The following is a 14,740-nucleotide window of genomic DNA, read 5'->3' as shown; positions in this document are numbered from 1 at the left end:
ACAATCCTATTCTATTCACTGGATTGATAAAATTTATGTAATTGGTCCTATATTTCTATTTATGTTATCTAATAGCAACATGTTATGGTGATACTTTTAAAATTATGCACAACTGTTCACAATCATCCATTTTAACATTATTTGAAATAATTAACATCCCCCCCCAAAAATCCTAGTCATCCTAATTCCTAGATTTTTATTCCATCAATTCAATAGTTTTCAAACCTGTCTTTCATTAGAATCACACAGAGATCTTTTAAAAATTCCAAAGCCCAGACCACACTCCCAGGTTAATACACAGGTTATTTTTTTAATCTCTCAAGGTGATTACACATCCGGACAAGTTTGGGAACCACTGCATTAATCTGTATTTCTGTAGCCCTCAGAGTAATTTTTTTTTAAAGCTCTTTTTTTAAAAAAAAAAAAAAAATTTATTTATTTTTGGCTGCATTGGGTCTTCATTGCTGCACACGGGGCTTTCTCTAGTTGCAGTGAGTGGGGGCTACTCTTTGTTGTAGTGCGTGGGCTTCTCACTGTGGTGGCTTCTCTTGCTGTGGAGCACAGGCTCTAGGCACACAGGCTTCAGTAGTTGCAGCATGCAGGCTCAGTAGTTGTGGTTCGCGGGCTCTAGAGCACAGGCTCAGTAGTTGTGGCGCACGGGCTTAGTGGCTCTGCGGCATGTGGGATTTTCCCGGACCAGGGATGAAACCCGTGTCCCCTGCATTGGGGAGATTCTCAACCACTGCGCCACGAGGGAAGCCCCCTCAGTAATTTTTATAAATTTCTTAAATTTATAAGTGTAATTTCAGTATCAGGTATCCTTACCATATCTCAATGAACAAAAGATCTATATTAAAATCCAGAATAAAACACCTTATCTGTGATTTTGTACATACTTCTGCTCACTCAGTGAACACATTACTTATACAGTAAAGAATACTTAGAAAGCAATGACATATTATTCTGGTTTACAACTTCAAGTGCTCAGGAAATATAGTAACTTGCTAATATTTTTAATTTTTAAGTCTTCTGTTTTACTATTTCCAATAACTTTAAAAAGATGTAGGTACAAGAGATATAGTGGTCTACAGGGTCCACAATCTGTCTCATATTTTTCGTGCCCTATAATCCAGCTCCAATACCTGCAAGAAATACGACCTTGGACAAGTTCCTTAACCTCCCTGTGCTTCAGATTTATCAACTGTAAAACTGGAGTAATAGGTCTGTTTTGAGAATTGATTTAATACATATTAAGCCCTGATTTCAAACACTGCTTGGCCAGTTATGCTCATTCCCTTTGGAAAAAAAACTTCTTGGGCTTCCCTGGTGGCGCAGTGGTTGAGGGTCTGCCTGCTAATGTGGGGGACACGGGTTCGAGCCCTGGTCTGGGAGGACCCCACATGCCACGGAGCGACTAGGCCCGTGAGCCACAACTACTGAGCCTGTGCGTCTGGAGCCTGTGCTCCGCAACAAGAGAGGCCGCGATAGTGAGAGGCCCGTGCACCGCGATGAAGAGTGGCCCCCGCTTGCCGCAACTAGAGAAAGCCCTGGCACAGAAACGAAGACCCAACATAGCAATCAATCAATCAATCAATCAATCAATCTTTAAAAAAAAAAATTTCTCTATTATGGTTCATATCTAAAACCAATAGTTGAAAAAGACAGATTTGTATGAATCTCTAAGAATGATAGTAAGAAATGATAGTAAGAAAAGCTTAATGAGGAAAAAAGAGAGAGAAAAAAGTCTTTCTTAGCACTTTATTTTTTTTCTCATTAATGTTTCTGGAAAGCATGAGAATGTGGAAAACTGACCATGCAAATCCTAATGGCTCAAGCATCATAGAGAAATTTCATGAGTCATAAGTACTATTATATCATCACTTAAGACTTCAGAAATAGGATGCATAATAATCTTGATGACAGACATTAATAATAGACTAGCACAGACAGGCTAAAAGGAGGAAAAACAAGACAGTAACTATGCCCAACTTGGCAAATAGTGGATACCTTGACATAAGATGGAAGTTTCCCCTACTTTTGAGATTCTAGAGTACACTCACAATTTAGCATACAATTCCAAGAGGGTTCATAAACCAGAGAGAAGAGATCTTTTACCAATAAGCACTACCAAGTCCAGCTGGGCTTCAAGCCCTAGAACTGTGCTGTTAATGCAAACCAATATACAAATGACTATTCAGCACTTGTAAATGTGACCAGACAACGCTGAGGTGTACTCTTAAGTACAGAATGCATATTAGATTTCAAAGACTTAGTTTAAAAAAAAAAAAAAAAGAAAGAAAATACCTCGTTCTTATCATCTTTATATGTAATTACATGCTGAAATATCTTAGATATATTAGGTTAAATATATTAAAATTCATTTCACTTTTTAAAAAACTTTCTTTAATGTGCCTACTACCAGATTTAAAAACACATATGCGGGGGGCTTCCCTGGTGGCGCAGTGGTTGAGAATCTGCCTGCCAATGCAGGGGACACGGGTTCGAGCCCTGGTCTGGTAAGATCCCACATGCCGCGGAGCAACTAGGCCCGTGAGCCACAATTACTGAGCCTGTGCATCTGGAGCCTGTGCTCCGCAACAAGAGAGGTCACGATAGTGAGAGGCCCACGCACCGCGATGAAGAGTGGCCCCCATTTGCCGCAACTAGAGAAAGCCCTCGCACAGAAACGAAGACCCAACACAGTCATAAATAAATAAACAAATAAATAAAAAATTAAAAAAAAAAACACATATGCGACTCACATTATATTTCTATTAGACAGTGCTACCTTAGAAGACAAGAAGAAAGGAACTGAGTCCTTAGAAAACGTAACAGTGATAGCTCTTAGCTTCCCTAGAAGTTCAGGTTTTCAGAGGTATTGAGGAACCCAACCAAAGGACATCCTAAAGCTATATAAAATGGCTACTAATATACCACCTTAAATCTTGTGGTGCTTATATTTAATTAAAATGGAGATAAAGAGACTGTGTAAAAGCCACAGGTGTGGCAAAAGATAAACATAGCTTTACGGTGAAATTTAAAGTATAGTCTTTCATTTACTGCCAAAAAACAAAACAAAAAAACCTTGACTGACTTCTTTAGTGATGCTCCTAAGGTATTATTTTAATTATAAGTGTAAAGGCCCGGGTGTAAGCAATACCATCCAAAAGAACTTTCTGCAATTATAGAAATATTCTCTACCTACACTACCCAATACAATAGCCAGCAGTCATAAGAGCATTTGAAATGTGGTTTGCACAACTGAGGAACTGAATTTTTATTTTTTCAATTAATTGAAATTTAAATAGCTAAAACTGGCTGGTGGCTACTATAATAACAGCACAGTTCTAAATAAAAATGGCCAGGTTCCTCACCAATCACCATACTAAAGCCTGCAACTTCAGAGCTATTCACATACATAGGACTTCCAGTCAGCATTTTAGTGCCCAAAAGTCTTAAGAGTAGAAAAGGAGGTAATTCAGACATTCAGGATCTCAAAAATATTACTTCTTATGTAATTCAGGAAACTACAGGTAGATGGGCACTACCAAAACAGTAAGACAAAAAAAGAAAACATGACATCCAGAAAATAAGGGATCCAACACAGACAAAAAGGCAAAGAGAATTCCCAAGATGACTGCTGTGAAACAGGCCTTATAGAACAAGAAGTCCAAATTGGAACAGAACAATGAAGGGCTCAAATAGTGATATTGAGAAAGAGAGAGAGGGAGGGAGAGAGAGGGGGGAGGGAGAGGGGGGAGGGAGAGAGAGAGAGAGAGGGAGAGGGAGGGAGAGAGAGGGGGGAGAGAGAGGGGGGAGAGAGAGAGAGAGAGAGAGAGAGAGAGAGAGAGAGAGGGAGAGGGAGGGAGAGGGAGAGGGAGGGAGGGAGGGAGGGAGGGAGGGAGGGAGAGAGAGGGAAGAAACTAAAAGATTACACACACTCCTTAAAGGTTGGGAAGGGAGATTTATACTTCTGGTAGGTAGCCTAGGGGCAAATTACCAATAAGTACATAGATCAGGGCTCAGCAAACTTTATCTGTAAAGAGCCAGAGAAATATTTTAGGCTAAATATTTTAGGCTTTGTGGAGTCATCTGTCTCTTGTCACAACTATTCAATTCTGCTGTAGTGTGAAAGCAGGCATAAAATAATCCAAATGAAGGAACAGGGCTGTGTTACAATAAAAATTTTATTTACAGAAACAGGTGGCAGGCTATATTTGCCCTGTGTGGTGGTAGTTTACCAGCCCCTGACATAGATAATTAAGTGAAAAAAGAGATAATCATTAACACTGGGGAAAACAAAATTATAGAGAGGAAATGGAATGTAATCCTAATATACCAAATGGCTCACTGAAAATAATATTTATAAAATTATAGTAATAGAAACAATAGGTATTGTTTTTTTACCAAATCTCCTAACTATACTGGCAAGATATGGGAAAAAAGAGAAGGGAAGAGGGAAAAGAGTATACAGGTATGCCGATGTCTAAGCATCTGGGGTAGTAAGATAGCTAAACCATTAATAGAAAGTCAATAGATTAAATCCTGAATAACTGAAATAACAGAAAACTCAGGAATCAGCACGGTATTTGCTTGTAAGTTTTTAAATACATAAATTAAGACAGTTAAAAGAATTAAAAGGGACTGCCTCTGAGGAGCACATCTAGTAGTTGGGCTCAGGATTATAGCGCTTCATTTTAAATCTTGGTAATCAGCTTGACTTCTTAAAACTATATAAATATATACAGTGAACACTGCTAATTGCCTACCTGATACTTATTCCCCTTCCTCTAATTAACTGCCTACCTAGTATCTATTCTCCCTTTCTTCTTACTAACCAGAGCCTTATTTTGCTCAGAGTGGTAATGTTCCCATATAAAAAAATATTTCTCTCAGTAGTATAGCCAATTAAACGTCAGCTAAAGTTTCCAGAAAAGAATCTACTTTCTGATCCAAGGGACACCCCTTCTCACTTCCTCCCTCCCTTCCTCTTCCTGCCTGGAATCCACTGTGAGTGAGGTTTGGAGATGCAACACTTACTGGGGCCATGAGGATAAAAGCCAAAGGCCAAAGATGAAAGAGCAGAAAACTTGAGGGAACCTGAGTTTTGATGACATTATTGAACAGATTATCTACCTCCAGACTCCTTGCTATTGAGAAAAATCAATTCCTACATAAGCCAGGTAGTTAGGTTTTCTGTCATTTGCAACTGAATGCAGTCCTAACTTGTACGATTAATTATTCTGTTGACAATAAAGGTTTATTTTAATTTTCAGAGAGAAAAAAATGAAAGAGCCGTGATTTGTCCAGGCTTACCTAGTCATCCATTCCACTGAAACTAATAAGGGAAGTATGAAAAAATTTCGGGTGTGCATGAAAAAAGATGTGCACGTGACATAAAAAAATTACATCTCAACAATGATTACAATCACAGCCAATACTTCATATCCTCACATCTTTTAGGGAAAACTAATAAATTTCCTTCATTTTCTCTTCTTCCCACATCCCATCTTACCACTGTTTCATCTCTCTTGGAAGTCTCACTAATTCAACAACTGCTTGGGACTAAATCTTCTAACAGATTGTGCCTTATATTATTTAAATCAGAGAACTGTAATAACCTAAAGCTTTTAACACTACAGGTCTTAAAGTCTTCTGTGCATCTGCAACTATCCTACAAATTAAGTGTCCTAAATTTGCCTAATTCAAAGTTGAAGAAAATTGAAACACACCCCAAAAGTAAATATGTCTTATATAGAAAATTACAAATTTAAATTACTTTAATTAGAGCAAAAACAGAGGTTTGAGAATGAGAAGGATTACCTCAACCCAAAACATGACTACAGATCACCATCAAAAACAAATATTAATACTGCTTAATTTTAAGAGTACCATGACTGTATTTCCACTAGTACTAAAAAAGTATACTTCAATGCGTAAGTCTCTACTTTCATCCCACATTTTTTCTATCATCCCAAATCAAAAGTCAGGCCACTGCATTGACACACAGCCTATCCTCACTGCAAGAAAATTATTCAAATGTGTAAAAGAAAGAATGAAGGGGTCAAAGAAAACTAAATACTTATAGTACTTTGCCAAACTTAACCTCCTGAATATGTCTGCAAGATATTAGTTTGCTTTATCACACATTTTCTATAAAGTCATTAAAATTAACAAGCCTAAAGAAATATCAAGTAAGAGTTTAAATAAGACAGCTTACCTTTTATTTATAGGTTTTTCATCTTTTTCATAAGGCTTTACAAACCACTTGCCAATACGTACAAAGTTCCGGTTCATTAAACACCGTTCCAACAGATTGTGAACTGCTTTGAAAAGCAAAGTACGGCATTCATAGGAAAGTCCATTCTCCCACACTCCATCTTCCTCTTCTATAAAAGAAATGAAAGAAACAAAAGGTAACACTGTGGCACTATATCTACTTAGAGCTAAGTAAAAAGTGCGATAGTTTAATCCCTAAATTCATAAACCCTACTTCACCTCAGAATATTGAGCTACAATCACTTCGGTATCTCTCTAGACATTAAAATATCAGGTTTCAAAGCTACTCCATAGAGAATAAAAGGCCAAAGTGCCATTTATTCTATTAAATTACCTGAAAATTATTTTTCCACCATATAAAAAGGCAATGATATATTGCAAACAGACTGATTTGGTTTCTGTATAAATGAAAAGGACATTTGTATAACCAAGGGAAATATTACACATTCTATACCTAAGATGCCAATTTCTAAGCTGGCTCACTTGTTAGTTACTTTCCAAAACTGACCTTGCCAAAAAAACTAGACAGTTAATAATTAAACTCAAAATATTTTATGTCCATCAGCATTCTAATCCATGACTCAACTATAAAAATAAGTGATGGATAAAAAGGAAGCTTTTGGCAACGAGCCCAACAAGCAGCGCATTATCAGCCACCTTAGGTCTCATTACAACCAAATGATTCCCATGCTTACTATTCAGTATAGGATTCTCTACTTGGGGGGAGAAACTTAAAAATTTAAAGACAAATTTTAAATGGCACTTCTGATATAAAGTTATAGCAATCGTCACTAACTATACAGTCTCAATTTTTCCAGCAAATCTATTAACCACCCAAGTGAAGTTACCAAAACAAAAAAACCAACAACAAAAAAAATGCAGTCATTTTGATATAAGTATGGATGTAGTTCAGAAAAAAAAACTTTTTACTCTCTATCCATCTCATACCTGTAACAAAGCATCCAAGGAATCCTACTATAAATGATAGCTACTCCCGTCAGCATTTTAACTTTTGTAATATTTTAAACTGCTATTTCAAATATAATTTAGTATCCTTCTGTAACTTCTATAACTTTATAAACATTTTATAAATATGGGTCTTCTTTCAATTTAAGTAAAAATAATCTTTCTTAATTAAACACTAAAAATGTATATAACATTCCAATAGAAAAATAATAAACTAAGATGCTTTTGAATAAAAGCAGAGACACATATTAAGAGTGACACATGGTTTATATTCATAACTTATACAACAAATGGGCAGAATAAACATTAACTCAAAAGCATGACAGTGGACTTTAACTGCACTAGAAATTTGTGCCACTACAAAGGTTAATGTTGATTTTATGTTGTTCTTTAAAGTGTTTCCTAAATTATAGTTGAAGTCTTTCAAATAAACTAATTGTGTTTTTTCAAAAAAGGTAAGCTCTTAAAAAATGAGGTAAGCTTTAGAAAATGACAATACTTGAGAGTTGAAATAATTTTTAAAAGTTCTTCACATTCTACTACATTACAGACAACCTTATCTACTTCCATTTAAAGCCAAAATTTTACAAGTTTCACTTTATTAAAGAAAACAGGCTAGAAGAAAAGGGAAGTGGCACATAGTGACTTCACTTTAATTATTTAAAAGGTCTAGATCACAAGCACATTTGTGAGTTGCTGAGAGAAAAAAAAATGAATCTTTCGCAATCTGCTTTCAGCCTAATCAGGTTCTATCATTTCAAAATTAAATCCCTACAACATTAAGAATTTTATCTAAAGTTATGATTTATGATTATTAAAAGTACACATATTGTTAATTCCAAGAGAATTATGCCGGAATTCTTCACTTCTTTATAACCTATTTAGTGTACTTTTATTTTTATTGCCTTTTACCTCAAAAATCCTTACCTTCTAGGAAGCACAATGGAGTAACATTTGTCATACATAAGTAGCCCCTACCAAAATCTTTTTTCTGACTACTTCTAAGTTTTAAACCAACAAAGAACCAAGACACACAGTTACCATTACATTTCAAAGTTGTACAGTCACTATAAACTTCAAATATCAGAAAATCATTCACTTAAAACTTGAGACTGAATTTGCCTTCTTCCCCAAAAGAGTAAATTAAAAATCTTTTGAATAGTAAGTAATATGACTGTATTACATAAATACAATTTATATAAATTTTCACATAAAATTCTGAATATTCTATGGTTTTATTTTTAAAAATCTATTTCAGTTAAACCTATAAATAGTTTAAGAATACTAAATATAGTTAAAAAATTAACCAGTATTAATATTCAAGCATTTCTCCCTCATTGCTCTAAATTTTTTTGTCTAGAGAAACTCAGGTGAACTTACTACTCATTTTACATTATACCCTCAAATGCCCACAATGCTCATTAACACTAAATGGGAGTATGCATAAAACAAACAGACCATTTGTTAGGATTTTCTAAGGCCAACAAATATCTTGAGTATATCTTCACCTATATGGTAGGTAACTAAGCAACCATTACAAAAGTAACATAATTTCATTTTTCATTGCTGAGGAAATAATAAGAATAATTCCTAATAACATTCAATGAAAAGCTTGAAGGTTTTTTTTTGGTGGGGGGGGGGGGGTGTCACTTAGCAACAAGAAGCCTACTGAGCCAAGCTTGTATCTTGATATTATAACCATAATAAAAGTACTTCTACATGTTGTATTCAGAGATATAAAAAGTGAAATGGTGGGACTTCCCTGGTGGTCCAGTGGTTAAAACCCCACGCTCCAATGCAGGGGGCCCGGGTTCGATCTCTGGTCAGGGAACTAGAACTAGATCCCACATGCCGCAACTAAAGGAGCCCACATGCTGCAACTAAAAGATTCCCTCGGAGCTTCCCTGATGGCGCAGTGGTTAAGAATCCGCCTGCCAATGCAGGGGACACGGGTTTGATCCCTGGTCTAGGAAGATCCCACATATCGGGAAGCAACTAAGCAACTACTGAGTCTGCGCCCTAGAGCCTGCGAGCCACAACTACTAAGCCTGTGTGCTGCAACTACTGAAGCCTGCAAGCCTAGAGCCTGTGCTTCGCAACAAGAGAAGCCACCGCAGTGAGAAGCCCTCGCACCGCAACAAAGAGTAGCCCCTGCTTGCTGCAACTAGAGAAAGCCCGCGGGCAGCAACAAAGACCCAACGCAGCCAAAAATAAAATAAATAAAATTTAAAAGTAAATAAAAGATTCCCTCATGCCACAACTAAAGATCCCGCATGCCACAACTAAGACCCAGCACAGCCAAATAAATAATTTTTTTTTTTTTTAAAAAGTGAAATGGGGGCTTCCCTGGTGGCGCAGTGGTTGGGAATCTGCCTGCCAATGCAGGGCACACGGGTTCGAGCCCTGGCCTGGGAAGATCCCACATGCCGCGGAGAAACTGGGCCCGTGAGCCACAATTGCTGAGCCTGCGTGTCTGGAGCCTGTGCTCCGCAACAGGAGAGGCCGCGATGGTGAGAGGCCCGCGCACCGCGATGAAGAGTGGTCCCCACTTGCTGCACTAGAGAAAGCCCTCGCACAGAAACGAAGACCCAACACAGCCATAAATAAATAAATAAATTAAATAATTTAAAAAAAAAAAAAAAGGGATTTGAATTAGACCAAAGCAATTGAAGTTGGTCCCTTTGAAAAAAAAAAAAAAAAAAGTGAAATGGTACAACTAAGCCACCCAAGACATAGTGATATGCACCTCTTACATTAATTAAAGTAAGTCCTTGAATCTCAACACCAGTATTATAACAGAAAAGGGAGAGAGGAGGAACACATGGCAAATCTTTACCTAGCTCTTTTGAACTTAATCAACCATAGCCTAATGGAAAAAGTCTGCTTAATGTATTTAAATAAATGTTTTCCTCCTCTTGTAACTGTATCCCCAGAGAAAACAGTTTCAATTCTGTGTTTTTAGTACTGTTCCATTACCCTTAGCATTAGAACTCTTAATCGTCATTGTTACTTGAAAAAATTTTACAAAGTATTTGAAGAAAACAATGCCTAAGTTCAAATGCTAAATTTGATTTCCATAAAAATTTTTTTTCTGAGGATACATATTATAGTGATGCAAAAGTATGTGATAGGTCATCAAAATAATTCTCCATGAGTGGGGGAAAAAAAACAAAAAAGGTTGATATACCTAGCACTTGTACTCAGTTTTCTCAAAACTGACATCTTTAAACATCTCCACAGTGGTAAGCCAGTAAAAAAGGAATCTTTTCCTAAGTAAGTCTGCCAAACTATTAAAATGCAACATGCACTAATGAATAATAAATGGGTCAAAAATGATCACTGTAGAAAATACTGTGTATTTCTTGAAAGAGTAAAGAGAAATGTTTAAATGTGTAGCTCAGTGTCTGTCTTGAACAATAACTGCCCATTCATAAGCTATTCATTCAACAAGTATTACTGAGAGCCTTAAACTGGCAGCATTATTGATCAGCAAAACCTGAAAAATTTTGGTTTAAAAGAAGCCTAATATGCTTACCTTTGATTTGAAGATTTAAAAGACACACTTTCTTGCTCAAAATGGATAGTACACAAAAAAGCATGGCAAACAAAGTTGTCCCTAGAGACTAGCAAACATAAAAAGTTGGGTCACAAGTAAATTATAGAACAGAAGACAGAAATGAATTAACTCTCTTCGGCTACCTGGGGAACAAAACAATTTTTTAGTTTGGCTGACACTAAACTCCTATACTTGGCTGCTATTTATCTATTTGTCAAGCTTGTTAAAGCTGCCACTTGAGGTTAAATTCCACTGTAATTAATATCCTTCAGTAAAAGCATCCAAAATTAAATTCTAAGACTAAACAATGGCCTGTTTAGTTTGACACTATTTACAATGAAATTCTGTTATAATGAAAAGTATTTGGACATGTTGCTAAAATCCCATATATATACCACAGGAGCCAGGAAAAATAAATATTTTTAGCCCGGACTGATTCTATTTTTTCAGTTCTCAAGGTATCAGTTTTCTCAAAGAGTCTTATCACATTCTAGCTACTATGATTTTCTTTTTAAGATGCAAACCTCAGAGAGGGAGCAGTTGTTTTTATTTTTGTTCCAAGGGAAAAACTAAAAGCCAATGATGACAGCAATAAAATTCAAAAAAGGGTAAGGCACAGAATAAAAATACCCACAAAACTCTTCTCCTTCAAGAACAGACTAATGATAATGAAACAACGTTGATCTGAAGCAAACTAACAGTACACTTAAAAGAACCAATATAAAGACTTTTGACCAGAGGAATTAAGCTAAAATTTTCCCACCACCACATTTACATCTCTATCACACAACCAACCACTGAACGAGGACTGCTACAAAGTTTAAATTCAAAAAAAATTAAAATTTAAAAGGTTGTAATCAAAGAGGAGTTCTGTTCTCCAATTCTTTTTCTATCAAAACATATGGATACTGATCAAACTATCCATTCTCTTAGAGGGAACAGAGCAAAAAGAAAAAGAAAAAAAAAGTGTTTGGCTTTGGGATTCAAGGGATATTATGAACAAATTATCTTTCTGGAACGTTAACAGTTAGGCCAGTACTAGTTAGCACAAATCCTGACCCCAAAATCATCAGGTCTTTGCAAATTACTAAATAGTATCCACTACTGCTACAAAACAAGTAACTGAGAGTTAAAGTATGTATCAAATCAGATCTGGTTTGCTGTAACAGACTTTTACCAATTAGCAATAAAACCAGTTTACATTCTATTTCTACATATCAGCAAATCTTGAAAGGAAGGTGACCCAAACATGTGCTACATGTAAGAGGCAGGCAGAAATTTAAAAGGCACTATGGAACCTGACCAAACTCTTCAGAACTATCAAGATCATCAAAAATAAAGCAAGTCTGAGAAACTGTCACAGTCTAGAACAGTTGAAGGAAACATGACAACTAAATGTAATATGGTATCTTTGATAAGATCATAGGATAGAAAAAGGACATTAGGTAAAAATAAAAGAAAACCAAAGAAAGTATCAATTTTAGGTAATACCAATGTATCAATATTGGTTCATTAGCTGTGAAAAATGTACATTTTGATGGAAGATGTTAACAATAAAAGAAATTGGGTGAGGGTTGTTATTCAGGAACTCTCTATACTATCTCTAACTTTTATGTAAATCTAAAACTATTTTAAAACAAAAAGTTACTTTAAAAAAATACGCTATGGATGACACAAAGGAGATTAAGGGGGTTAAGCAAAGGCAACTCTGTACTTTTATTGCTGAGTTAATAAGAAAAACTGAGAATTCTAATCTGCAAAAAGGAATGTCTCCCTCCTTCCCTCACCAACAAGAGAGGCACCATTATCACCATAATCACAAATATTTCAGTCACAAGATGTGGTAGGTGCTGAAGCAAACAGAAGGACACTGCCTGTGAAGAGCACGCTGAAACTAAATTAACCAGCTTTTTGTTACCACCTGGGTCCTTCCAGATCCCCTTTTCTCACTACTACACCTCCACTTGGAACTCAGGATTGCCTCCTGCAGCTGATGCCACCCCTACTGTCCAGCTGCTCTCTTCTCAGGGGAGCTTAAAGGAAGGGGATAGAGTGCCACAGATGGGAAGAAATGAAAAAGGGGTTAGCTAGAGAGACAGAGGCAGACTAATTACCCCAAAAGGGAGGCAGACGGTGTCCCTGGAGCAAACAAAAGGGCGCGACAAATATACTCTATCTGCAAAGACCTTATTATTCTCTAAGCTATGTCTGATTTAGGTAAAAACATTCTAAAGTAAACGACAAATTAAAAAAAAAAAGCTAAAACATTATAAAAATACCATTGGCTACACCACCTGTTTAAAACAGTACAGGACAGACTTAAAACAGTAAATATGATTACATACAACTACTAATATATTTTTCTTTACTACTTCAATTGCTTTCACTCTGATAAATTCTTAGTATTCAATGGCATTCAGCAAAATCTGACAAGCCTAATCTTCCAAAATTACTTTCATCACGTTCAAATCAATATTTTAAGGTGTCGGTATTACCATTTTTAAGAAAATATGCTAAAAACAGTTAAACTAGAGAAGAAATTTTTTTTTATATAACAAGTTTCAGGAGAAAACATATTTAAACACATAACATGAAACATCAAAAAAAAATACCCACATAATATTTTAATATACATCAAAACAGCTTACATTTAACTTTAATAGGCTTTTAATTTTCAAAATGTTAGTCCTACTAAGGTAAGACATACTACGTATCTGTTAAAATTATCTCTGATTCCACAAAATGTGTTTCATGGACTCTGGGCCGGGGGTGGGGGATGGTCTGTTCAGATGCTCTGCCAACTTTACTGAGAAGACTGAAACCCCAAGTCAGCCAGTACAGTGTATCTATAGTTATCAACAACAGTAAAACAGCCTTCACAAATATTTCAGTAAGGTGGTTTTTATGACCACTTAAAGATTAAAGTAACTCAAGCATACCCAAGTCAATGAAAGAAAAAAGGAAGCTGGCAGGCTTAGCTTTTGGCATGACAATTACAAAGCATCATCTTGCTGATGCTGTAAAGGAATATTACATCATATACACGTATATACACGTATATACAAACACATCATTTAACATATTTTGAACCACACTACATACTTAAAACTAAGGGCTAGACTCTCCAGCAGGATCTTATTAGGAAAGCTGGAAAAGCTGGAAAGCATTTATCATAAAAGAATTGCAAGCACTCTCAAAAGTAAGTATTAACACTGAAGGGTTTGTTCATTAGAAGGTAAAAAGCAACTATCAAAACAAATGTGACACACATATTCCCTCAAAAACGCTGGTCTTACTAAGTGCTTGTTTGAGATAGTCACCTGGATTACATTACATCCAAAAATAAAATAGGTCCTATAGGTCAAATGGACAATAATAGAAACGTCAGAGTACTCGACTTCCAATAAGAAAACTTTTTTTAGTTATCTAAAAATCCTAAATTTTCCAGTCAAGAATCATTATGTTACATCTTGCTGAAGTCTTTGGTACCCTGCAGCAAACAACTAATCATTTACACTCCTATTATCGAAGATTCAATTAACATGGACTCTAAAGTAAACACAAGCTTCAGTAATTACATGAAGAGCTATAGTTTCTCCTTCTAAAGTAACATTTGGTCCTAAATGTTAAGAAAACAAGACAAGTAATTTTACTGATTTGCTCATAAAATTATTTCTCTAACTTTTCAGATTATGATCCCATGTCCCACTGTAAAAGCTAACAAGTTGGCACTGTTTCATATCAAAGACAGTCTTTGATGGAACAGTATCTAAAATAAAAGTATCACTTTCCAAGAATAAGAAAATTAACATATGCCTTCATATGTTAATAATGTAACAACCACAAATAAAAATAATAAAGTAACTATAAGCCTGGGGAAAAAAACACGAGAAAGTTACAATACAACATTTCTAGATCCTTCTACAACTGTCTACACAT

The 14,740-nt window shown here is 35.9% G+C and overlaps 1 protein-coding gene across 2 annotated transcripts in view; it reads right to left on the bottom strand.

Moving 5' to 3' along the window:
- The window catches only part of MED13 (mediator complex subunit 13), a 93,560-nt gene that overhangs the window by 75,508 nt on the left and 3,312 nt on the right, over positions 1-14,740 (bottom strand). For both annotated transcript variants that reach the window (XM_082371940.1, XM_082371941.1), the window contains exon 3: positions 6,221-6,389. In XM_082371940.1, the coding sequence (XP_082228066.1) occupies positions 6,221-6,389 (169 nt within the window). The remainder of the gene's footprint in view (positions 1-6,220; positions 6,390-14,740) is intronic.

Source organism: Balaenoptera borealis (assembly GCF_965194805.1).
Source record: "Balaenoptera borealis genome assembly, chromosome: 20".
Taxonomy (NCBI): Eukaryota; Metazoa; Chordata; class Mammalia; order Artiodactyla; family Balaenopteridae; genus Balaenoptera; species Balaenoptera borealis.
This window is presented reverse-complemented; position numbering and strand designations above follow the sequence as displayed.